General features: G+C 43.2%; 1 protein-coding gene across 2 annotated transcripts in view; it reads left to right on the forward strand.

Moving 5' to 3' along the window:
• The first annotated feature begins 208 nt into the window (after nt 1–208).
• The window catches only part of IRF2 (interferon regulatory factor 2), a 39,315-nt gene continuing 12,667 nt past the window's right edge, over nt 209–26,856 (forward strand). Inside the window, exons 1-6 of one of the 2 annotated variants that reach the window (XM_030947471.1) lie at nt 209–900; nt 17,537–17,666; nt 18,607–18,714; nt 22,806–22,905; nt 23,514–23,690; nt 25,679–25,725. In XM_030947471.1, the coding sequence (XP_030803331.1) occupies nt 18,628–18,714; nt 22,806–22,905; nt 23,514–23,690; nt 25,679–25,725 (411 nt within the window). In that variant the 5' untranslated portion in view covers nt 209–900; nt 17,537–17,666; nt 18,607–18,627. Of the gene's footprint in view, nt 901–1,615; nt 1,856–17,536; nt 17,667–18,606; nt 18,715–22,805; nt 22,906–23,513; nt 23,691–25,678; nt 25,726–26,856 lie in introns of those variants that run through there. The other variant, XM_030947472.1, reaches the window with a different exon arrangement.

Below are 26,856 nucleotides of genomic sequence, written 5' to 3' on the forward strand. Positions count from 1 at the left end.
GCTTTGGTCTCTACATTGACTCCATAACTAAGGACAGTTTGTAAAATCTGTTGAAATCCAAGAGCTCTCTCTTGAAGAAAGCCAGCCGCTTGAGCCTCACTGGGTTCAAAGGATCTGATCTGTAATCGTCCTCGTTGTGGAACTACGACACTGTACTTTTCCAAAGGCAATGACGGCTCTCGCATGCGCGTGTAGCAGACCGAAACCAAGACTCCCACCTCAGCAGAGGGGTAGAGACGCAAGGAGCGATTCAGTCCGTGCTGGTGGAGCTGAGCGGCAGGGATTCCTCTCTGGTCCCCGGGAAACCCTGCTTTGAGCGCTGGGTTTGTGCGTCCCAGAGCAGCGCTCCCTCGCTCCTCGCTCCCCGGGGCTGGCTTCGGCTCTCGGTGCAGCCCTGTGGGCCCAGCGCGTGTTGCGGGAGGCCGGGGATCAGCGGGAGCTGGAGCCGGGCGGGGGGCGGTGGTGGAGCCCCGGGCTGTGCCGTTCCCCCGCGCTGTGCCGTGCCGTGCCCCGGCGCTGTGCTGTGCCGTGCCGTTCCCCCGCGCTGTGCTGTGCCGTGCCGAGCCGTGCCCCGGCGCTGTGCCGTGCCGAGCCGTGCCCCGGCGCGGCGGTGACGGGCTCAGCGCTTCCGCGCCTGCCGCCGCAGCCCTGCCCCCGCCGCCTGCGCGGCCGGCCCGGCCCGGCGGAGAGGCGGGGGGATTTCCAAGCGCCGGCGGCCTCGCCGCTTCCTCTCCTTGTTTTGCTTTCGATCTGGCCCTCTCTCCGCCCGGGCGGAGGCACTGAACTTTTAGTTTTGCTCCCGCGATTATTCAGCGCCTGTTTTCATTTCCATTTCGTGTCCCCTGGCAACGGAGGTAACCTTGTGGAATTATATAAGGGCCGCGAAAACGGGCCGGCAAGGTAATTTTGAATTATTTTCTATTTTTTTTTCGTATTTATTCTTTTCTTCGCGTTTAATTTTCATTTTATTTTTCCGCATTGCTGCCGTTTCCTGTGTGCGGGGCAGCGGGGGCTCCCGGGCAGATGCGCATCGGTTTTAAAAACAAAAGGTCGGGCTGCAGCGACCGGGGCCGAGCCCGATTCCGCCGTTACGTTTGAGAGCTGGGGAGGGAAGGGAAGAGGCGGCCGCGGCGGAGATGGAGCGGCCGGGGGGTACCGCCGCTTCCCGGCTGGGGAGGCAGCCCGGGCGCACAGACAAAGACGGGGGCGCTGGGTCGGGAGGGCCGCGGCGCGGGCCGGGCCGGGCAGGGGCGGGGGGCCCGCACTTATTGCGGGACCGGCGGGCGCGGTGGCTCCGATGAGGGGAAGGGGAGCGGCGGCGGCGCGGGCGGAGGGGCCGCGGGCGGGGGTCCGTGCGGGGTGGGGGCGCTGCCCCCGCGGGCCGGGGGGCGGGAAGGGGCGGGGCCCGGCCCGACTCGCCCAGGGCCCGTTACACAAGCGCGGGGCGGGGCCGCCCCTCCGGCCCTCAGCGCCACCGCCCGCCGGGCCCGCGAGGGAGCCGGGGCCGGCGCCCGGGATCCCCCCCTCGGGAGGGCAAGGCCGCGGCCGTGCGGAGGGGGCGGGCGCGGCGGGGCCGCGGGCGGGTTCCGCGGGAGCGGCGGAAGGAGGAAGTGGCGCGGGCGCTCGGCTCCCGGCGGGAAGGGCTCCCGTGCGGGCACGGCGGCCTCGGCAGGCGCTGTCCTGCCCCACGCTAGCCAGCAGAGCCCTGCGCTGCCGTCTAACCCCAGAGGGAAGTTAGGAACAAGGATTTCCTTTGTGCGCAGTACACAGGGTCAAATCTCCAGCGTCTTGCCATGGCTGGGATCGAATTTGCAAGTACCTGAAGGGTTGGATCCCTCGGCACAGATTCCCGGAGGTACTTAGGTCTTTAACTCTCGTTTTGGTTAGTGTGAGCGCCTAAGCAGCAGAGTCTGTGTCCTAACCTTAATTCTTTAGTCACAGAGCTCAGATAAAGGAATTCCGGAGTGCAGAACTTTCCTTCCGGTGAGTGTACGGTTGTAATTTATAGCCCACCTTACCGTGCTCAGGTCTTGCAGACAGCATTCTCTTGAAGGTATGAGCAGTTGTAAATGAAAACCTTCATTTCTGGAGATGAAATACAACATGTTTAATTTTACAGTTATTTTATTTAAGTCTTAACAATCTTTGCAGAATGCCTGTGTTAGTACCATAAAAATGGAGTGGAGCAGCAACATTTAAATTCACCCTACCACAGAGACAGTCACACAAAAGCAGCAGAACTGATCTCTGAGCAGATGGTCTCGGTCTGAATCGCAGTCTTTCTTTGCTGCCAGCGCCTTCAGATGCCTCAGTGTCCTTCTTAGGCCCTGTTGGTAACATGCTGCCAGGAAATTACTTCATGTGCCCCTTTCTTTTTGCTGGTAAGCCATGATGAAAGGTGTGAGAGCGCCAACTCCTTAGGCACAGTATCACTTCGTGTGGCACTCTGCAGCTCTTCAGTGGGGCACAGGCACGGCAAGGTGTCAGCCTGTGAGCCCTGTGTTACCTCCCTGAGGCTGGGGGTCCCAGCAGGTTGGCAGAGACAGGTAGAGCAGTAAGTCACTGTTATTTTTTGGCACATGTATTAGCACTGCTACCCAGTTACTTGCTGATGACAGAAGTGACAGATTTTAGGAGCTGTCAAGTTAGTCTCTAGAGAAGAGCTGCTCATCACAGGCCATGCTGTGTGGAAATGGGTAGCCAAGAGACATGAGATGTAACATGCAGACTATTGGGAAGGGAGGGTTAAAGACCCCTTCCTTCTCTGAGGAAAGGTCTTTAATGTGTGGGACCAAGTGGAGTTAGGGGCGGTTTTAATACAGAGTTGAGAGAATGATGAAGAAAAAGTGATGCGAAGATTCAAGAGAAAATAAAAATCTTTATTTGAATAAATAGAGTCTACATTAGAAGAATAGGCTTTATGTAAATAAATTTGCAGCCAGGTTATATATGCCTTGAATGAAAACATGTGCTTATACATACAGTATATATAATAATATATGTTTAAAAACCAAACAGTGGGGAAAAGCTGATGGATAAGGATTGTAGGGTTTGCCGTGACACTCTCTTTTGAAGTGGTGCATCACCTTCATGGTGTTAAAACATCTCCAGGATAGAATACTTGGAATATCGAAAACTTTGTGGATGCATGGAGACTGAGTATCTTGCACATGCATAATGTGGGAAACTTTTTGTTAAAGAGGAAATAACTGTTTGGGGAAGTAACACAGGGTCCCATGTCCTGATGTCCTAGGCCTGTGTAGGAAGAGCAGAGAGATTAGGGCTATGTGACTGCCCAACCTAGATGTTGACAATAACTGTCACATATGAAGGGAGCATGGAGAAACTCCAAGAGTAGGAAATATGATTGTCAATGAGGGGCCTCAGTTGCACCCGTGTAGATTATGTCATGGCCCAACATGAAATTTGCCCAGGTGCCAAAAAACCCTACTTTCTGGGTGTAGCTTGTACAGATACACTGGTGGAAACAACTCTGGACAAGGTACTGGCCAGCAAGAATTAAATTTAGAATTTTGCATTCAAAATCCCAGCAAATTCTGACGTGACTCTGGTCATAATGCCCATAAAATCAATGTTGTTTCAGGAGCTGCAAAGGCAAGGGTTGTTGTGGCAGTGTTTACTCTTCCAAAGTAGTTCTTCATATAGCGAGGAAAGAAGTTAATCAAATGGTGAGAGGCAGCCAAAAGTGTAAAATTGTTTCAAGTGGCATGTAATTCTTCAAAGACACTAATAGTAAAGGCTCAAAGCAATTGTGTGTCAGCTGTCAAAAATACCAAAAAAGCTGAGCTGGCTGACAAGCAAAGTAAAGCAGCTCAGTACAAGTAAAAAGACCTCTTTCAAATGTTAAGATTTTTTCTTCAAATGGGAAAGGTGGAAAAGAACATAACAAATGTGCCAAACGCAGTTTGGTAAGCCAAAGAGTCATGCAGCTAAAGGCATGAGAACAATTAGAATATACTCTTTGCAGCACATCAAACCCCGGAAGCTTGCTGATAAGTTATCCATGTGTAGAAGGAGTGCCCAAGGAAGATAAAGTCAGTGGAAGAGTGAAACAAATTCTCTGACCCTTGCTTCACCAAGAAAGAGTGTAAAGAGATTCTTTTGCGAGAGGCTTTCTCTCTTTTCAAAGGAGTGAACATGTCGAGGAGCTCTCCAAAGTCAAGTGTCGGTGAGAGAGGGTGTGAGAACAAACCACTGGGAAGGATGAAGCAGAAGGCAGGAGGTGATACTTGTTGCAGAGTTTTGAAACAACCGAAATGGAAAGTTGCTGAAATGTTGCCTCTTGCGTGTAACTCCTTGTGTAGGCCTGCTTTGGTGCTCCAGAAATAGAATGTAACAAATGAGCTGCCCCTTTTTCAGGGTTTCTGTGGAGACTCAGAACTCGGGGATGAGCATTTTTGTTCGCCTCGTTGGTTGCCAAGGGTTAGTGAATGGGACTAGTGAACATGGGTATAAATGTGAAACAGTGACAAAGACTAGGCCTGGCTTTTGTTGCCAGGGAGTTGAGTGTCATGACTCTTCTGGCGTCCTCTGAAGATGTTGCTGAGCTGCTGTCTGGTTGATGCAGTCCTCACTAAAGCAGGGCCAGTTTCAAGGTAGGATCAGTTTGCTTTGGGCTGTGTAGTCATGGCCAGTTTGCTCAGTGAAAAGGGTTGTACTCCTCACCCCAAGTCTGCCCAGGGCCTGTGCGAATCAAGGGATGGAGGAAGGGATAGGTGGGAATGTGACAAGTTTGCTGGTTGTATTAACTCATTTGGAGCATGAAAATCCCAAAGGCTGAACCACAAAGTCTGCAGAAAAATCTTGTTTTGAAAGTGTGGGTGTAAGTTTGCAGATGAAGTTCAGTGCAGACCAATTTCAGTGTAATACACGTGGAAGGGATTGCAATCCTAATTTTCTGTACACAAAAATGAAGCATGAGCTGACTTTCTACTCAGGAAAAAAAATATACAACTTGTATAATCCAATGAAAAGATAAGCTCTGTGCCAAGATGTGGCTAGTAAAGGACAGGACAGGTTAGGAATTATCAGGAAGGAGTTAAAAAAAGAAATAAAAAGCACCATCGTGCCACTACAGATCCGTGTTGCTCCCCTCTCCTGATTCAGGAAGTAGTGAAATTTGCTGAGCTACAGAGGAGGATGTCAAAGATGGTGAAGGGTAGGAATGAGCTTTTGTGAAAGAGCAAGTAGCTTGGAAAAGAAGTGACTGAAGGGACCGTGGGGATATTCTTTAAAATCATTGTGTCATGAAGAAAGTGAAGAGGCAAGATAAATGAGACCCAAATAAAACAATTGGGAGGCAACTTCAAAAAAACAGATGCTTGTCCTGCAATATGTAAATTGTGGTGCTCACAGCCACTGCGTGTTTGACAGGAGTTTACTTGGGTTCACGAGTGATTAGTCAGTCTTTTGGAGAGAAACTTGATGTGCAACTTAGCAGTCAGGACAGCTCAGTATCAAATTTTGGGCACTGTCTGCTGACAGAGAATTACTGCAGATGCTGATCAAGAATCATTGCTGAAAACTGCTAGTAGAAATTTCCACTGAGAAGCATCAGCTACCGTCCATTTGCAGATAGCAGAGACAAGCAAGGCCGTTTATTGCGCTTTGTTATGTGAAACTTGTGGCATAAGATTTTACCAAACTTCCAGGGAAAAAATAGCCTATGATGATCCTGCTTAATGTGGGCTTGCTACCCTAGCCCTTGTTAACCTGACATCAGTTACAGTCAGGTGAAGTGTATCCTGTATGCATTCAACACTGCATTGGAGCGGTAGCCCTGCAAAATTCCTCTGACATTTGCAGGATTAGAACCTCAGCTTGTATTTTGTGCATCATGTATTAAAAGTCATGGTCCATTTCTAGGTAAAGATACAACAGTAATCACGTGTAACTCTTGCTTATCTTTGTGTCTCATTTGTAAAGATTGTTCTTTTGAAACCTGATTCTTCAAAGGCCTGCAATGATTGTGATATTGAGGGCATAAACCATGAGACAGTGTTTACAGGGGTTTTATTGTAGCTAGTGCTGCTACAAACTGTGATTAGTGCAAAACATTTTCTGGTTTGTCCTTTGAGATCTCAAGTGCAAAACAAAAGAATAAGTAAGCTTAAAAGATTCTGGATACAGTGAATGAGAGGAACAGATTTGTTAAGGTGCATACTCCTCATGTATGAATAGCATTATGCAAAATATTATTCAGTTTAATTAAATAAGTTCCTCTTGGGGTTTTTTGGTTTTGTTTTGGTTTCATTTTTTTCAGAAGTTTTATTGGAATGTATGAAGAGTCTTCTTTATATTGACTACGTGTAAACTCTTGTGTTAAGATTAAAATAGCCACTAAAAAAAACTGAAACCAACAATTAACAGTTAGTGGAATGGAATCCATGAGAACAGTTTAGAGTTGAATATCAGCCTATGTGTATGTAAATATATTTATATACAGATGTACATATCTACGTATCTACATCTGTATAAAATTAAGAGTTTGTATATAGCATAAATAATACAATGTACTGCACATACTTCTTATAAATAAACTGTGAAAAGGTTTTAAAATTTGCTCTTACAGTTAGTGCTGGATATGTTTGCAATTTCTTGGAAGCTCATGTAAAATTTCTGGTTTTTTGAATGGCCCAGAGAAGAAAGAAAGAAGTGGTAAGCAGTACAGTAATGTTTGATTTCTTAATTTGTGTTATATTGCAAGCCCAACTTTCTGTATGCCGGAAATCTTCTGATCCCTTTGTTTGCTTGGGAGCAGATTGCATTAAATCAAGTACAGCAGTCTTTAGGACAAAGCAAACATTTTATCTTGTTGCACCTTGGACACACATCCAGGAGCAAATCTGCCTGCATGTGGCATATGGTTTCACCCCAGGTGCAGAATTTAAATTTTAACTCTTAAGTTATTTTAACATTCAATTGTTGCTATATAGGTTGCTATCTTTCAAGATAAGCTTGGAAGTAATAATTTTCATATTCCTGTCTATTAAAGAGGAGGGCAGATTTCTGTTTGATGGTTTTTCAGCTAACATTGGCAGGCTTGGTTTGTAGCTCCCAGCATATTTCTGGTGTTAGGAATGGCATTAAGGTGTGTCAAAACTGGTTAAATTTGTCCTTTGTTCTAAACTGCACGTGACAGTGGATGTTGTCCAACCATTTCCCTTTTGCTGTAAAATTATTTTAGGTACTTTTAAAAGACTTAGATACTTAAGATTAATGCAGCACAAAAGAAGGAAGGGTTGCTTACGCATTTGGTTTTGAAATGTGTGACCTGTGGTTAAGTTCTGCTTTCTTGTACATATGGAGGGATATATGTGACTTGAAGGGCCTGATAAGTGCACAGAAGACAAAGCCTGGACTGTGATATTTCTATTGATATTGCATGTTGCTTGACAGCATTCCAGGCAAGCCTCTTACAGCTTTATCTAAGCAAGACACTGCCTTTGTTGGTTAATAAATTAAGGTAGCAATAAGTTCAGCCCTTTATGTGCATTTCGTGCATATATGTATAACCCATTTCGTGCGTGGTGTGGGCTTTTGTGCATTTGGTGTACTGGCTGCTCTTTTAAGGTGTTTTGTTGACTCCTATGTTCGGGACTTTATATGCAACTGAGACATGAATCACATGGAAAATAGTGAAGTATTGAATTTAATTGGATGAGGCATATAAATTTGTAAAATCAAAACTAAACAACTCTACCCCAAAACACTTTCTAAAATTGTGACAGCATCTTAAAAAGTTTGTCTAAGGTAAAAATAATTCTGCAATAAGAAAACAGGCAGGATAGGAGAGCAATGTTTTTAAATTACTGAGAGCTTGCCTGCAGCATTTGAAATCCCAACAGTGTTACATGAAAAAGATGAAAGCAAAACTTGAGGATAAAATTGAAACCAAATATAAACAAAAGTGAAACCGACTCCGTTGGTTTTCATTTCCCAGTTGGCAAAAATGAAATAAGCACAGACCAAAGAAGCATGAGAGCTTGAAAAATTAATTCAGTTTTACCATTTATTTGATCTGTCATCTAAATTAGACTGCTGCATGGCAGCACTCCCTTAGCAAACTACACAATAGAGGGTAGGGGCTGCACTCCTGGTTTATCCAGGTACCACTTCTCACAGCCAGAGGTCTGGGCAAAGGCCCTGCAATATGGGAAGTGGCGTCTTCTTCAGTCACAGAAGTGCTGTTTTGAAATCTGTGGCAAATATGTACATGGAGTACAGTGGAAGTGATGACATCCAGGACGATGAAATGGAGTCAGAAACTCAGCTGGCCAGAGTACTCAAGCTTTAGTCTTGTTGAGATTTGAGTTGCTAATAAAATTTGGTATAAAATACATGGTTGGCTTTTTTTTTTTTGTTTTTTTTTTAATTTCATCTTTGGGGTCATCCACTTAGACTGGGGCCAGATCAACGGTAACCAAAAGATGTAATCCAGTATCAGTTTTGCTGATGGTATGAAATGACTGTGAATGGTTTCACTCAATTTCCACAGATCAGTCAACAGCTAGAATGTACTTTGTGACATTGAGAACTACCTGGTGAATTAGTCAAAAGATGGACAAACATTGGATGGCTGTGTAATCTCAAATACATTAATTTGAGATTTCATTTCTCCTTCTCCTATTTAGATTTGAGATTTCATTTCCCCTTCTCCTATTTAGAGATGCGTGCTCCTGGGTATTGAAAAAAGGTTGAGTGTTGACGAGAAGCTTGGACAATCTCTGCTCTGCTAATGCTGTACTGGGGTGAAATGAAAAACTTTATTTCCAGAGGTCCAATTCTCACACATTTGAACACATTGCATTCAAGCATATAAAAACGAAATTTTTTGGATGCCAGAACAATTCTGAGATTTGAGATTGATGAGACAATACGAAGAAGTCTAACTTTGTTTAGTTTAATAATATTTATGCAGCTTAGATGAGAAATGAAGATGAGTTGAGTTGCCTCACTCTAGCTCAGTAGTATTTTAGGAAAATTCCAAGATAGAAATAGCTGCTGCAGATCACAAAGTGAGGCTAATTGCTGTTGGTCTGCGGTCAACACAAAACCTTTAAATTAAAAGCATATTTTGTAACCAATGCTATTAACTATTCATATCCTGTGTGTCCTGTGGCATAGGAAAGAGTAGCACTTCTAGAAAAAGGAATATTAGATCATGTCATTTCAACAAGCATAAGTACAAGCATTTAATACTTAGTACACTTTAAGTGCACTTCTTTCAGTTGTGTGTACAAGAGAAAGATATTTCTTTCTTAAATTCTTCAGTGTCCAGCAGAATCTCTGTAATAATTAATTCAAATTGTTTTTTGTGCTGAACACATCTGTGTCTTTCATGGTGCTATTTTTGTAACTGTAAATAAGTTCATGTGACAGACATGTTTCCAGCTCACAGTGGGTGATTCAGAGGATCCCAACCTCCAAGTATGTGCCTGCCATGATCTGTCTGTAAAGAAAGTGTCTAAGTAATCATAAGAATATTTTTTACAAATCTGAAATAGTGTATACTTTTCTTGAATACCTTTTCTTAGAAGTATAGGAGAAATTGCTTTACTGAAAGGGCTGCTTTTGCTTCTCTCAGTGAAATTAGGCACAGGTAGTTTATGCCTTTTGCTGCTGGATCTGGGTGCTGTGCTAACAATTACAACTTTGAGTAGCAAAGGTGTAGTTGTGGGTTAGCTATTAACTTCAGTGGTAGAAACTGCCCTTGCCCAGACAATAAAATGAAAGCTTTAAGCAAATATTAAATCACACTTTAGTGTAGCGTGCAAATAGTTCTTGCTGTGTGTTGCAGAACAGTATGTTATACAAACAAAGGTAGCTGTGGGAAACAAGCCCAGTCTAAGCAAGGTGGATTATATCAGGTGCAGGTCATGGCCAGTGAATGTGAAAACTCTTCCTTGAACACATTTCTCAGTGTTTGCTGTCAGGAATAATTTTTCTCTGCATCCATGACTGCCTCTAAAATATCATTGACTTCTTGCAATCCTGTCTGAGCCTCACAAGTCATCAGTGTGGGAACAATGAGATTAAGCACTTTTCTTTTACAATGGCTCTTTTCTTATGTATAGCACCCTTTAAAGCACTCACCCTGTACTTAGGCAAAGGAATTTTAGGCAGGACACTGAGATAAAGACTGCCCAAGCTTTAAAAGGGACTCTCACAGTTTAAGTTCTGATCCTGCAGGTATGTGCATGCATAATTTCCCACTGCTTTCAGAGGGATCCAAGTAGTAAAAGTGCTTGTTAAGAGTTTTAGGGATGTGTCCTGTAAACCTAGTCATGGAGCTCATGAGAATGCAGGGGTCTAACAGAACCATGCCATCGAGTTGCATCAGTGAAGTGATTGTTTATAATTGTTTGAGCTTTAATAGCCTTCTAGTTTTCACCTTGGTGGAAAATTCTTTATGAATCAGGTGTCAAATGCTGAGTTTTCCTGGCAGCTTTAAAGAACACACAGAGTTTGGCTTCCATGGATTCCAAATGACACAGCTAAGCAGCAGCAGCAATTACCTGTGGGTATTCAGAAGTGGATTTGGATGTGAGTGCTTAATTCCAGAATAAAATTGATTATTTTGAGGATAACTGCTTCCCAATGCAATGACTTAATTACTCCCTGACAACCATGAAAATAAATCTCTTATTGTAAACAAGCCCCTCCCAAACTTGTCTGAGTGAAGTACAGGAAAGTCACCACCTCTCTTTTAGGCAGTGATTGAGAGAAAAATATTTAGAAATCCCAGATACTGAGGACAAATCACGGTCAGTCGTCAGATGTAACACAAAGCTTAAGAAAACAAATCAGATACTGCACTGATTATAAATAATCGATTTATGGCTGCTTTTGAGACTCCTGGAGGAGGTGGCAAGATGTGTTGTCGTCCTCATGCCAGTAGATTCTGGCATCTCCTATCTTCACTCCCTGCAAAACCTGAGAAAAAAAAATGAAAGAAACCCCCAAGAAACAAAGTATTCTTGTAAAGCTGAAACTAAAGCAATCATTTTGTATTGTCACCAGACTAGCAGACATCCATGCTTGTGCAGATGAGCATTGTGGCAAGGATACTGTGGAGATGATCTTTAGCAATCTGTTAAAAGCCTGGCCCAAATTCCCAGCTGATGTAGGTTGCTGCAATGCCAGAGAAGTGGATGTGCTCCACCACAGATATTGTGTTCTTCAAGTGTTGTGATAGAGCCATCACAAGAGAAATTTCATTGTGGGTATTGAGAGGCTGAAGACTTGCTTCATCATGGCTAAGTCCAGAAGCAAAAAAAGAGCATCCTTCTGGGTTTATTGTATTAAAATAAGATGGATTTTCTTCAGTGAACTTCCAGTCTGCAAATCCAAGGGCTAACTTTAATGAAGCCTGAGATCACTGCAAAATAACAACTCGTGTCTTTGCTGCTGAGGGAGAATAAGCTCTGCATGGAAACCGAAGGAAAGAGTGTGTTTTGATGTGTAACGTCTGAATCCCAGCCAGGGCATGTTAACACCCTTTGGGTGGAACAGAAATGCTATAGGGCTGATGAAACACACTCCATATACAGTATGAGTTCTCACAGTACATTTTCCTGGGTGTGTTTAACATGCAGTCTGTAATGCTGATTTCAGTACATGTTTAAGTTACTTTTGCCTTTGTTTTCTTTGGTTTTTGTTTTGTTTTCAGGGAAAGACGGGTTGGTTGTTTTTTGCCCTCTGTTGCTTGAGGATAAAAGGGCTTTTCTTCCTTCTACTTTGTGTGTCGTTCTTGGGTACAGCAGCAGGAGAGGAGAGCATGCTGAATGCTTCCCTCCTCCATCTGCCTTGCGCTGAGGTGGGCACAACCTGGACACTGCATTGCAGGGCCTTGGAAGGTTGGGTAGCTGTTGCTAGCATGAATCTGTCATGGAGCAGCTTGATTTCCCAGGTTTTTCACCCCACAAAGTTTTCCCCTTAGCAGCTATAGTCCTGTTGTAGCCCTGTCACGTTTTGTTTGGGAATCTAGGGAAGCAGGTGAAGTATTGCCTGGAGGTTGCCTGTACAGGTTCTTCTTAATGCCCAGGCATGCCTTACACCACTCTGCCCAGGACCTGTGCTCTTCCAACCAGCCTGCTCTCCAATTCTTGGCTTTCTGGCCTTTCTTGATGAAGTTACCTCCTTCCTGCAGGCACCAGATAAATAAGGTACCACCTTTCCTGGCTGCAGTGAACTCTTTCTTGGTGAAGGACAGGAAGGACATAGTCTTTTCTGCTGCCACCAAAACATTAGGAAAAGCAGGAAAGATATTGCTATGGCTACAATGTGGATCAAGGTGTTACAGCCAACGCAGGAGCTGGGTCTGTGGAGCAGACTGGCCATGGTGAATAGTGTAACAGAGCTCACAGCAAGAGGTACTTAGTGAGAAACAAATCTGCCAGTGACATCTCCCCCATCCCTCCCTGTTCATCAGGGTATCACTGACAGAATAATGGTGAAGAAAAAAGAGGCACCATTACACGCAGTTAGAAGACCAGAGAGCGTAGGTTTTGCTTTCTAACTAGCTATGAGTCCAGAAAGTCTATTACTGGCTTTTGTGGATTTTCTTGCTTCGTTTCTAAGTGAGGATTTCACTTTGAATCTGTAACCCTTGTTCCTCTAAGAATGGCAATGCCCACTTTTCCTCATTTACTACTCTTTAATGAAGTGTTTTGCCGTTGGTTCCAAAAACAGATGTAGGATAATTTGGGATTATCAGAAAGAAGGCATGTTCTGCAGCACCTGTGGTAAGATCTTCCACCTCATGGCAGATAGGAAAGGTATCAGGCAGAAGTCTTGTCTCCCCACACACTGCAGGCAGGGGGAATTCAGGTGTCTACAGTCAAAGCAGCTGAGTAAAGTGCACTTCTGTTTTCCTTTCAGTGTCAATCTCACATTTCTGAAGTATTTCTGGGCAGATGAGTCTAACAGGTTTTTTTTACCTGAGAGAAGGCTCTATCCCTCTGATGAGTTTGGCTTCTCAGCAGGGCTTCTCTCAGAATACAGATGGTGGAATATTTGAAAGTGGTATTCACAGCAGAATAGCTGAAAAAGGTGGTCATATTGCAAAATCCTATATGAAAGCAGAGTTCAGTCTGTGACCAAAGAGCAAAATTTTGCTCCAAGTACTGTTCTTTAAAAAAAGATCATGTTTCCGTGTGTGCTGGAACAGTCTTGGCAGAGACACAAATACAGAACCCAGTTCTCTGAATCCTAAATTTAGCATATGGTCTCATTTCAGCATATCTCTTTGGTCACATGGGATGATTGATGCTTTTCTTAACTGCATCAGCCTTAGTAAACAAAGGGAATAGTTTAAAAGTTTATCAGCAAAGCACAAGTAAAGATAACTTCTCAAAAAAAAATAATATTGTCCATTCTGTATTCGTAGAGAAAAGATAAATTGATACCATGCAATATTCTGCACATATCCTCTGAGGAACAGATGTTTTTCCACAGCTTTGAGCAGAGGCTGTGATCTGCTTCACAAATGTGCCTCCAAGATCTTGTCCCACCTTAACTTTTCACAGCCATTAATAATATTTCCATATACTGGCAAATCTTTTAACTGGGTACTTTGTGATAGGGAAGGAAGAGCTGCTTTTCCAGAGGTTTTTTGGTTTTGGGGTTTTTTTGGTTCCATAGGAATATATTTTTAAGAAAGTACCCACATATACAGAGTAGCTTGTGGTTTTGGGATAACCTTTGTGCCTTTTCAGTTATCCAGATGCTACCAGAGTGAAACTGAAGGAAAAAGAACATCGTGTACTGCTCAGATGTAATGCCTGCCATGCCATTGCTTTCACTTTCTGTCTACAGCTGCTGTAATTCCAGTGAAGAGCTCTTCATTCTCAAAGGTTACACTTTCTGTATCGAAGGAGTGTTATCTCTGTGAAGGAAAAAACAAGTCAGACTTACTAGAATGTCCTTGCCGTGAGTAGGGAGGGACTACAAGCTCTTTATCAAGCATTATGGAGTGAAAATATGTGTATATGCATATTGCAACCAGTTTATACCTTGTTGGGGAGTAGCCTTCACCGTGGTCTTGAAGTTTCGTGTTGCAAAAAATAGGCTGAACTGACCACAGGACTAGCATGAATAGTGCAGTAATTAAAGCTTCAAAGAAGATCAGAATAATCCCTCCATAAACTGTGGTGGCAGCCAATACATGGGCCATGCTTCTTGTGTGGGAATGGCTCTTCACAGGCTCCCAGTGGGCTCCCCCTCAATGCAAATCCCAGTGAGCTGGGGCTGATGTCTTGCCCACTTGCCACTGGTTTGGGAATAATTTTATTGATGTCTTCATGTCCATCGATATATTTAAGCTCCCGCCTCTGAAACAGCAAAAGCCCCTGACTGTGGTCCCCTCTACTATTAAGACAAGTAGTTAAAATAGAGCAAGAAAAGAGAAATTAATTTCTGGAGCTACCAGTCTTAATACATTTGTAGGAGGCCTAATTAAAAATACTGATTTTTGAAGACTGGCTGTCTTACTAAGAATGCCTTACTAAGAATTGTAGGGCGATATCCCTGCAGGTAGTCCTACTTACAGTGCTTAAATGAGCTCCTCTTTTCAGATAGGGTGAAAAAAAGCTTTCTGAGGTCCCATCTGCAGTTGACTGTGTTTCTTGGTGATTAGTCTTCCTTTCCTCCACCATGAGAAACCAGAAGAAAAAACAAACAGGAATTTTTTTCAACATAATGCCAGAAAGACTTCAGGTTTGGGTCTCTGGGAATATTAATAATTTTCCTGTGAAGCCTGCAAAGTTCCTGGACTTCTTCAGGAACCTGACAATGTGAAGAGTAGCATTAGCATGCAGCAAAACTGGGATGGGACTGAAGGGTGATGGAGTGATGGAGTACAAGGTGCTTCTTTGCCACTGGAGGAGCTGGTGCTGCACCTCCCATCTGCTCCTTTCTTCCTCCCAGCCGGCTCTGCTCCTCTCCCTGGCTCCATCCATGGTCTCTGTGGTGTGGAGGAGGATGGTGTCAAGTGACCCAAGGCAGGCATTAAGCCATTTCTCTCCTGATTAACCAGAGGGTGGAGGTTCAGGCAGCCAAAAGTAACTGGGCTTCTGGAGAGGTTTGCTTTGGCCAGCAGATGGGTACCCACAGCTCAGGAGATCATGGCAGCAGTGAAGCCAGTGGGACCTGGATGCCTTGGCAGCTCTGAAAATATTGTTAGGCACGCACTTGCCCCAGGTACAAAATATTCCAACAGCTGTATGTAGCTTCTTCTAAGTGTGAATGTGCAGGGGAAGTGCAACATCGAGGCTGACCAGGAGTGGGAGATAGGTGGGTAAGTGCTTCTAGTTTTACAGCCAGCTCCAGATTATAAATGTTGATGTTTTGTTGTCCTTAAAAGGATTAACTGTTTCTACTTTTTTTCTTTCAGCTGGGTAAACACTGGAGAGAGGCTGGCAGGATCTTGGCATACCTGCTGTTTTGTAGGGCTTACCTTAGTTTCTGACTTTGTAAGTTTGTTTAATAAGTGATATATTCTGATGGATGGTGAAGCTGGCGTGGTGTTAGGCAATAGCCCCTGAAACTTTACATGTATTTGTTGCCTATTTTGGAGCATTTCAAATATCTTTACAAACTGGAATGATTCTTAAAGTCAGGTGATTTAATCTGTACTCCCTGATGGACGGATTCCAGATGCTCCCACCTGGAGTCAGTGAAATAAGGCTTCAAGTGCACCCAGTAATGCCATTTATGGACAGACAGGAGCTACTTTTAAGGCACTGCAGGTGCTGATGTTCCTTTCTGTACAAATAAATCATGCATTTGACAGCCCTGGATGGAGATAAGGCGCCTTCATTTCCCACAGGCAATTACTCCTTAGAGTTGACTTGGTATTTTCATCAAAAGAATCTTGTTAACATGCAACTGATAAAAACCTTGCTACATTTTAGCACCATTGTGGTCATTGCTGTCCTAAGGCAGATAGGTCTGGGAATGTCTTCTGGAGACATCCAGCTTTATTTTCAGCAGCATGTGCTCTAAGCGGAGCATGGGTTAGGGATTGTGTTTTGATGAGCAGAAGCACAGCTGTCCTTGCTCCTTTGTGAAGAACATAACTCCAGAAGATTCTTGCTGTTCCCTCCAGCTGAACATCATTGTAGGATTATTTTTACCTGGGTTTGAATTTACTTTCAAATGAACAGGTTTTGGGAGCCACTCCTCTCTTCTCACAAGCCAAACTTCTCCCCTGATTACCTTGGATTAATTTGTCTTGGTGTGGGTGATGGATGGGAAGGTGTGTGTTGACAGCTGCAGTTGCTAATCCCAGAAGAATCCCAGGGTGACAAAAAGGAGATGAGCACCTCTCAGCAGCATCTACAGGGGAGCAGCTGGGGAAGCCCCCAGGGATGTGGGAGGGAGAAGACAGGTTGGCTCAACTCTGCCGTTTTGGGAAAGACTGGCTTTCTTGTAGTAGCGATTGTTGGCAGCTTTCTCATTTCCTGAGATGTATTGCTTTTGTACAAAGGCAGCTTCTGTTTCTTCCATGTTACCTCTCCCAAGTGGGATTCATTGCTGCTGCTTTCAAGATTACTGTTTTGCCTTCTGTCTAAGTTGTTCATTCAGATGGGCTTGAAATTTGTCTTAGGGGCTCATTACCCAGAAGACGAGTCCGACTGCTAAATGGGAACATTCATATTGAGTGTTGAACCTCATGCGCAGTGTTTCCAGGAATTGTCTCAAAGTGCATGCATACTCAAAGACACCTTACAAAGAAATGCATCTGTTGTAGATAATTGTTTCTTCCTTGTCAGACAAATAAAAATTTGCTCATGTTTTTAGTACATTGCCGTTTGCATTTTTCAGCTTTGACTCAAACTATAGTAGGGGAAGTTGGTAGAGATCTCCTGTGCACATTCTGCAGCCTGGATGAGGATTGTTGGTTCCAAGGGGAGGGGGGTGCAGCGGCATGGCTGGCTGTTTGCCACCAGTCTGGGGGCTAAAAAAGTTGAACCCACATCACCCTTGCCCAGGAAACAGCTTCCCTCGTACACAGAGAGGGGATATGCACAAGGGCTTGTCTGCTGTTGGATTCCCAGGGCTGGCTGTTTTTTCATATCTGAAGTGAACCTGCAAGGGAGCTGAGCAGTTACAGCCGTTTTCTGAGCTATTTTAGAAATTTGTAGTTTACTGCAAGAGGCTGCAGCTGAAGCACAAGTGACCAGCTCCACAGAGTAGTAAACAAAATACTAATACGTTTGCTGAGAGATTAGTGTGAGCATGGCTGCTGGTAAATTCTCTGAACACATCAAAGAACCTTATTGTTACATTCAGATTTTAATTCCTTATTAGTTTCAAGGAAATACATGTCCTCAGAGCAATGAGAGGAAACTTTGAACGTTTTTCTTCCTCTTGTGCTGGGTGTGGACTTGGTACTGCCTAATTGTTAGTCTGTCCCATGCCTGTACTCCCATAGGAAGCGAGAACAAACCCATTTACATTTGTGCCATTCCTGTGTGCTTTCAAATTTTTCTTTCTCTTTTTTATTTTTAAGATCAAAGGTGACAAGAATAGTGGAGCAGAGAAGTTACGAATGATGCAGAGAACACAGATGTGAAGAGCAAAAGAGAGAGGAGCGAGCTGAGCCCAGTGCTGAGGGGGCAAGGAGAAGCAGCAGCCTAAATGCAAGTACTTGAATGTGGAAATGATGGGTTCCAGGGTGCTTAACAGGCATTTAATGTGGTACTTTAATCTGCACCTGGTGCCAGTTGGTTAATGTTTTTAAAATTTTCTGCCTCAGGTTCAAGACTTTGGACTCTTATGTCAATAATTTACAGCTCTAAACAGGGAAGTGGCATTGAGGTCATGTGTGCATGTGTGAGAGAGGGAGAGAGACCGAAAAGGAAGTCAGTTTGAGTCTTAACTGGATAATAAAAGGTGGCATAGTGTAGTTGAGGGGTATGTGAAGAACTCACTTCATAGCTGAACAGCATTGAAATGTAAAATAACAGCCAAAAACTCAGTGAGTTGATTGATCCACTCACTGAAAAAGCTGGAGGGAGGGGGTCAAACTACTCAGCTAGAATCAAAGTGGTCTGCTAAATTGCTGTGATGTAAAATGTACCTTTATCAATTCCGGTCAAGTTCATGGGACTGAAACTGCAATTTGAAAGCCCTTTCATTAGCAGAAGCATCATTTTAGCTGGTACAATGATGCCTTCTGCATGTGTTATTTTTTTTTGTTACATATTTTTTTCCTTGGCAAAATAAGGTCTTCTGCAAATGCAGGTATGTGGACTGAAAAGAGGTGTCTCCAAGAGGGTGTTTTTCTTTGTGACTTCTGGTATCCCACCGGTATCAGCAGACAAACTTTTGCTGATATCCTATGTCATCTTCAGATGAAGGCTTTCCTAATACAAGTGTACCAGAAGAATATTTTCTGCCATAAAGAAGACTGCATCTCAGTTGCTTTTAGGGGAGGCTCACACACAGAGCTAAAATAATGTTTATATTTACCATCGTTCAGTGCCTGCGAAGCTGTAATAACTGTAGTGTGCAGAGGAGGGGGAGCTGCCTGGGAGCTCTGCCTGGCAAACAAGTAACCTTGTCCCTTGCTCCCTGCAGCTCCTTCCCAGGTGGGTGACAATGCCGGTCGAAAGGATGCGGATGCGGCCCTGGCTGGAAGAACAAATCAACTCCAACAGAATACCGGGGCTGAAATGGCTAAATAAGGTAAGGGGGTGTGCATGCATGCGCTGAAGGAGAACTTGATAGCAGTGGCTGAGGTCTGCATAGGTAAATGAGCTCATTCCTGGTTTTCAAAGGGGTGACGGGGAGGAAGGGCAAAGCTGAATGCTTCCTGCTGAACCTGTTCCTCCGGTCTCGCCTGCCAGATCTGTCTGAAGCGTCCTGCTTTGGCCTGGTGGATTTGTGGCTCATTTAGAAGCATTTTCCAACTCTTTGTTGTTAAAGTGAGTGTTTCTGGAGACTCTGCTTGGACTTTATTTTTAACCTGGGAACACATTGTTCAACAAGTAGCATCACAGGGATGTGTTCAAAATACTCTTCTGTGTTAGACTCTGAGTTGAAGCAACAATCTGCTGTATCAGACTTGTATGACTTCTCTGACACTTCTCAACTCGGGAGAAAATAGAGTGACTTTTCCTCTGCCAGACTCAAACCTAATGTCCCTGGTCCTGAGCTCTTACTAAGTGCTCAAGACACTTTCAGAGTGCAATTGAGAGCTCAAAAATGTCAGTGCCCAATTTGAATTTATTTTGATTGGTTGAGTAAAATCTAGGAGTGTATTTGAGACTTTGAATAGTAATGAATTGTGGAAATGTGGCATGCTTTCTGCACTATGCAGGAGAGTAATTTCACACTGAAAAGCATGAAGCTGTTTTTGCTACAGAGGCTGCTTTATTATCAGAATGGGTGGAAATGCACAAAATCAGGGGCAGAAACATAGGAACTGCCTGTCTGGTTAAGTCACTAAGACAAATAGTCTGGTATCCTCCCTATAGCAGTAGTAATTGTGGTACTCAGGTGCTCATTTTTAAAGTTGAAGAATGACAATTTAAATTACTACCTTTTCTTTCATCTTTCAAAGATAGAAATGCTCATGACTATGAAATTATCAGCAGCACTTTAAATTTCATTTATGAACCTTGTTTCTCAGTAACTTCCTGCATCAGTGAGTCTCATGCTGTGGCTGGGTAAATAAATATTGCTTTATCCATTCCCTAGTTAGCTGCACTGTGAATTTGAGTAGGTCCTTGTTCTTGCATAATGGGGTCACAGCTGAAGAGGAGACCGGTTTTTACTGTTGTCTTTGTAATTTGAGTCCTATGTTCGGTTCCTTCTCCTTGAATATCTCTATTTTGGTGTTAAGTTTCTTACTGGCAGTCCATGTCTGCTGTCCTTTGCTAGGTGTTCCAGCCTAACCCTGAAATAATTTCTCTGCCTTGAGGTTTATTAAACTCTGATTCCCCACTTCTATCCTCTGATTTGTCATCAGCCTGGATTGTCTGTACTATGCTCAACAAGAAAATTGCACTCCTGAGCACTTCTGTTTAAAAATGTTTGCACATTCATTCCAACAATGGATCATTAAACCAAAAATATTTCTATTTTTACTTCGAATCCTGACCATAAACAAAGCCACGCATAGAACCAATGAAGTGTCACATGTATCACAGCCTGTTCTATAACCACAGAATCAACTTTATAGGCTGTAGTATTTTAATCAGAGTTTGGTAAAGGATAGTTCACAGTTTAGATAAGAAGGTGTGTCAGAAGATGTGTCCGAAACTCATGTGTGTGCACAGCTTTTAAGGAAATAAGGTTTAAATATGAAAGAAATGATTACCATTCTGGGTTGTCATTGGCTGTTTGTTCTTGGGGACTTTTTCTGAAGAAAGAATTAAACCTCTCTTAGTTAGAAATGACAAATCAGGTACAGGTGACACATAATTCTTTCCCCTACTGTCAGTTCATCATTATACCTCCTGAACAAACCCCTCCTTATAGGGCTTAAAGCATAAATACTTGTGGACCTCTGGTGAAATTGTTATCCTTCTGAGTGGCATGAAGGAGGAAGGGAATTTCTGTACCTTCCCAGAGAGACAAAACTGGGAGGTGTTAATGAAACAACATCGGTTCAGCAGAGGGGATGTGAGGAGGGGGAGTGTGAGAGGTCAGTGTTCCTCTGAACACTGGAAACAGAAACACCTGAGCTGTCACAGAGTATGTAACAGAGTAAAATGTGTATTATAAACTTATAATACACACAGCTTCTGTGATTTTGTTATTTGTGTTAGAATTTGGTATAATTCCTGTGCTTCAAGACATCTGGGATTGGGAAGAACTTTCTGTAATGAGCAGAAGCACTGTAATGACCACTTAGAGGGCTGTTGAGTGTCCTTGCAGCTTCTTTTGAAGCAGTGAGTACAATCGATGATGACAGGATTCTATGTCTGGAGTCTTGTTCAGTCTGCTAGGTTTTGAATTATCATATGGTCTATTTTAATTTGGTCTATTCTTAAAGTTCTTGTTGATATAAACTGCTTTCTATTGAAGTGATGATTTTTTTTCCCATGCTTATTATAGTCTATGAAGAGTAAAGGCAGGGAAGCTTGTTCTAGGTCTAATGAATACAGTAGTGTTGTGGACCCCAGATAGTGGCTTTGAGGCTTTCTTTTCACTGCTTTGAGTTGGGGAAAGAAGTATCTCTGTTGATGATTTACTTATATGTAGAGGGAAGAGTGAAGAGGCAAAAGACACATGACAGAAGTGATGTAACTACATTAAGAGGAATATTGAGTGTGAGGTCTTGAGGGGAATGAGGAACATGTTAAATAATTGTTTGCACCAAATTAAAGATGAAGCCAAGCAAGAAGGGAAAAATGCAATTCTGAACAAGTAAATATGACAGAAAGGATTAAAGATGAGCTGAAGGACAAAAGGCAGGTTCAGAAGAAGAAAAGATCACATGGAAGGAAGGGAAATAAACCTAGCCTTGGCATGAGTGAAATATTAACCAGTCAGGAAAGAAAAGTGGTTGTTGGGGGAAGGGGAAAGGGTGAAGGATTCATCTCACCTGGCCAGATATCTACAATGCAGTCATTAAATGAGAGCTGCCCGTCTAGAGTTGTATGTAGTCAGTAGAGAGAAATAGGCTCTTTTAGGGTGAAATTCATGGTGTAGCTCAGGTGGCTGCTGCAGGAGGAGGGTGCATTTGGCCCTGGAAGTACTTTTCTCTTCATAGACTGATAATTGGGTGTGCACCTGCAGTGACAGGGTTTATAGTGCAAGATGTCTGCATGTGAAGCCAGATAAGTATTCTTCCCAACAGGAGAGAAAAAACAAGTGTGTGGAACAATCTTGGTTTGTATGGCTGTGCAGAAAACAGCATGAAGAGTTCTGAAGCAGCCCTGTAGGTCTGGACAAAGAAATTCATTACCATGTTGTATGACATAAAAGCACATGTGATGCAGCATCCTTCTGGCCCAGTATCCTGTGTGCTAAGTGTTTGTGGAAGGAGTGTAGGAAACATGTTATTCAAGCTCTGAAAGTCATTGGGCCCGCAGAGCTGGAGCTACATCCTAAAACTATCATCTTTGCCAGGGATCTTCCGTGATCCCTTGGGGAATCAGTTTATACTGACACCATGTAAGGCATGCCCTGATTTAGCTGTGTGTTAAAAGCCCAAATTTTTTTAAAAACTTCCTTTGCATTTTTTTAAGTGCACTTCTCTTTGGTCTAAAGTTTCTGAACTAAAATGTGTTTAGGTATCTTCAATGCGCTTCTTCATGAGTGTCACTTCACATGAGTGTCTGGGTTTTTTATCCTCAGTGGAGAGATGTCTACTGCTGATATATTCTTTTGCTTGGCATACAAATTTGCAAGATTTCTTCACCATGCTAGTATTTATTGACTGAATTCTAAATCCTTGATTTTGCTCTGTTCCTATGGTTGTTTTGTTTCAGATATATTTTTACTAATCATAAAAGTGTCTGAGCTGACAAAACTACCCTTTGTATGAAAGCTTAGAAATATGTAGTACTGCACGTTTTTTCCATGTGTCAGCTCGGAAAGCTGCCAGGCTCATCTTCTATGAAGTGGCTTCTGAGTATTTCATTCACTTGGACTGTGTTCTGCTTTGGTGATGCCAGTGGATATTTTCCTGCTGATTTCAGTGATACAAGAAGGGAGCAAAACACTTGGAGATGCTGAAACTGTGGTTATAAATTAGTGACTTAAAATCATCAGAAGATTCCTCAAGTCTATCAGTGTTGGCATTTCCTGTTTGTTTTCCCTTCCAGGAAAAGAAGATTTTTCAGATTCCCTGGATGCATGCTGCAAGACATGGTTGGGATGTTGAAAAAGATGCTCCCTTGTTTAGAAACTGGGCAATTCACACAGGTATTGGAACTCTTTTTGCAGGACAGATTTTCACATTGTTTTCCCTTTTAAAGTTACGTTTTCCTTCTTTCTTGTCTTTGCTTTTACTAACACAGAGAGTGAACTTAAGTTTCCAGATTTGTGGGAGGCTAAGTGTTTTTTCAAGGCCTATGATACTCTCTAGCTTAATTGAAGTGCCATAACTCATTTGCATTGAGGAACACAGTAAAACTTAATTGATCTAAATGTTAGCAATTGGGTTCAAAACTGTCAGGAGTAGAGCACAGTCAGCACTTTGTAGACATAGGCCCTTAGGCTTTTTATGCCTTTCTATGGATTTGAACCAGACATAATAAAGGTAAATGCTGTGCAAGCTTTTCCATGTTGTTATGGAGTCACATCAGATCTGCAGTGCCCTGGGTCTTTCTTGAGCACAAACCATTCATCATCTGTTCTAGAAATGTGCATGAGAATGAGATCACAGCACTCTCTTGCCACCTCAGCTACTGTTAGAATGCTTGCCATGGGAACCAAATGCTGATACCTTGAAGCTAACCTGGGCTGTTATTAATTTGCCTCGAATCTTCAATCACATGTCATATGTGCCTAACTTTTCTTTTCTTGCTCAGGGAAATACCAGTCAGGAGTAGATAAACCTGATCCAAAGACATGGAAGGCAAACTTCCGCTGCGCTATGAACTCCCTGCCTGACATAGAAGAAGTGAAGGACAAAAGTATAAAGAAAGGAAACAACGCCTTCAGGGTGTACCGGATGCTGCCCTTATCTGAAAGACCTTCCAAAAAAGGTAGAGGGAAGAGCTTGTCAACGTGAAATGCTGTTGAGGGCATTGTGTTGAGAAAAACACCTACTGCAGGTAGCTCAGTATGCAACAAGCTGCCAATGCAAGATGCACATGGTGCCCTGGCTGGCTGGGAAATGACTGGAACTTAGGAACAGCTGTATGAAAAATGGGCTGCATTCAGAAGAGATGATCAATGAGATGTGATACTCCCAAGCTGTTGATATTTGTCTGTTAAAGCTGATGGAGTTGGGTTCAGAATCTAGTCCCAGGTCTCCTTCAGTCAAGGAAATAGGATTAGGAGGTATTAGAGCTCAACACATTTAACTCAGTAGGGGTCATTCAGAATATGGTGGCAGACATTTTGGTATCTTTTTTCAAGCAAGGGTACAATTAAACTGGCTCTGTCTTGAGCTGAGTGAGAGCAGTACACTCACTCAGAACACTAAACCACGAAACCACATTGTTAGTTACAAAGACCATGAAAAACCAACCCACAGAGCACAATAACGGTGAAATGGGAAAGTGTCTGAATCCCCAAATTTAGGAATTAAATCTTCTGCCTGCCAGGAGAAGGCCTAACCACCAGCTCAATCTCATGAGTATTTGGCTTCTTTCAAAGTAGAAACATTGCTTTATTTAGGGCTCATTAGCTTTCATATGGCTTCCTTACTGATTTATGCAGTAGAACAATGGTTTCCTTAGTCCTCTGGTATCTTGTGTTGTCTAGAATTTTGGATGAAGGGATAACCAGCAAACGAAACATGCAGTGTTCCTCTAAAATCCAATTCAGTTCACCTGTAGCTACAGTTTGCTACTTTCTTAGATTGAGAAGTGAAAGGCAGATTTTCAGTTTAAGGTCGGTGTGACTGGAAATGATGAACCATGGCATTTTTGGGGCAGAATCATACTGTGAAAGGAAGATCAATGTGCAAAAAGTAGAACATTTATCTTGAAACTGTTTCCAGTCTCTTGTCAATAGTGTATTTTATATGTTCAAACACATTCCCCTGGACCATAACATGTCTCTTGGCAGTAGATTCCTATAGGAGCTACAAAAGTTCATCTTCAAAGCTGAAATTCTGGGAACAGGGGCTGTAGCAGGAGAAGCTTCTGCAGAAAGTCCAGTTACTGTAAAACCCTGTCATAGTTTGGGCCTCATATATATTTTCATATGCCCTTTTTTTGTGTCATGTGGCTAAACATTTGTGGGAGCAAAAGAATCTGGCTGCAAACATTTCTAATTTTCTGTGGTGTCATGTAGTAGAGATGGGAAAAGCTGCTGGGACATGTCTGTGCTGACCCTGGGGCAGAGCTGAGCTTGCACCAGCAAGTCTGAGCTTCTGCATCAGATCAGAGCAGGGGCAGCAGCACTGGGGTCTGCCAAGGTACATGACATTTTGTGAAGGTCACATGCAGTATGGTTTTTGGGATTCCCAAGCCCATTATGATCGCATAAACCACTCTTGCATGAATTGTAATATGTATTTCCCTGCCAGGTTGCAACTATTCACAAAAATATTGGTTGAAGTTTATTGTGATCTCTTTTCACATTAACTCAATTAACGATCTCCCTTTTCCTGTAGCTACAGAGAAAGCATCAGAAATGTGATGAGGCATGTATTTTGATTTTTCTTCCCTTTAAGAATATTTTTCTCCCCTTTTCTTTTTTTTTTAACAGGTCTTGTTTTTTAATTTGTCATTCTTCCATATTTTCACTTGGATTTTTTGACTGTGGTTCCTTTCCTTGGTCCCATAGTGGTTCTCTTTTGTAGCCTTTTAAAAAAGAAACACAAAGCCAGAGCATTCAAGGTGAACTTTTGCTGCCCAGGCCTTAAGGGAAGGGTAAAATTAAGCAAAATGCATTCTTCCTTAACTAGGAAGTCCTGCCATTTTGAGGCTCATTATGGGGCTATTTGTTGGTGAATATAGAAAGTGTGAAGGGTAACTCATGGCACACAGGAGTTTATAAAATCTTCCTTCTGTTGTTGCAGGAAAAAAGACGAAATCTGAGAAGGATGACAAATGCAAACAGATTAAGGTAAGAAGTGTCTGTTTAATGGTGCAAGAGCTTGTGAACACAATCTGTTGCAAATATTTTTAACAGCCCCAACAGTGTATTGTGGTGGGTACTTGTGAATGCTTGTGGTTTGCTTAGGTTACTACAGTTACCTGGGATGGCTGGGGTTGTTTTTTTTGAAATGTGAAGGCTGTTAAAGCCACCACTTACGTCATCAATGGACACAGCCCTTGTGTTACAATGCCTGGAGGTTGGAAAACTGGCAGTCTCTGCAATACGTTTGCCATTTGTTTGTCTCTGTAAGGAGAAATACAGTAATTAGGGAAGGAATGATTCTGAACAATAGAGCTACCTTTTGGAGCAATTAATTTCTGTGTGTAAAGCACTGGAAATGCATTTTCATTTATGCAAGGGTCAGAGCTGCACCTTGTGCTCATGTTTTGTCAGTTAGAAGGCCTCAGCTGTAAAGCTCTTCAGTTGCAGCCTGAGATTTCTGCTCGTTCAGAGCGTGCGCCCAGACTGATGTCTGCTGCCCCTGCAAGGCATGGTGTTTCCTGGCTTTCACACCTCTGACAAGGGCCTCTGTGAGGTGGTCAGTATTACACACCAGCAGGAGCTAGTCCACCTTCAAATTTTTAACAAAAAAGCAAATCTCAGAGATTTCAGACTCCCAGCTTTCAGTAAAATTGGGGTCCTTGGGCTGTATGTAGCAGCTGTGTCTACAATGCAAGGGTAGCTTGGTCCCCTGCTGCTCACCTCTGAAGGGCTGTGCCACCCATGCCTGGGTTCAGGCTCTGCAAGCTCTGTCCAGGAGATTCTCTGGGCCAGGTGAATCCAGAAATGTGGGAAAAATCCTCCACCAAGAGGGTTTGGAAAGCAGGTGCTGCCACAGCAGTTGTGACTTGTGCAGTTACGCGTCAGAATGCTATGACTTAAATTGTCTTAAAAGAACCACTTTGCAACTATCCTGTGTGGCTCATACAGCCACGTGTGCTTGTTACAAGTGACTGATGGTAGCTGATGTTCAGAGGGAGCCAGTAAATCTGCTTTGGTCAGAGCAGAGCAGTGTGCCAGCACATACACCTACCTACCAGTGATACCGCCTGTTAGTTCTTGTGCTCTGAGCTGGGGCCAGGTAGTATTCTTGTCTGT

Source organism: Camarhynchus parvulus, chromosome 4 (genome assembly GCF_901933205.1).
Source record: "Camarhynchus parvulus chromosome 4, STF_HiC, whole genome shotgun sequence".
Taxonomy (NCBI): domain Eukaryota; kingdom Metazoa; phylum Chordata; class Aves; order Passeriformes; family Thraupidae; genus Camarhynchus; species Camarhynchus parvulus.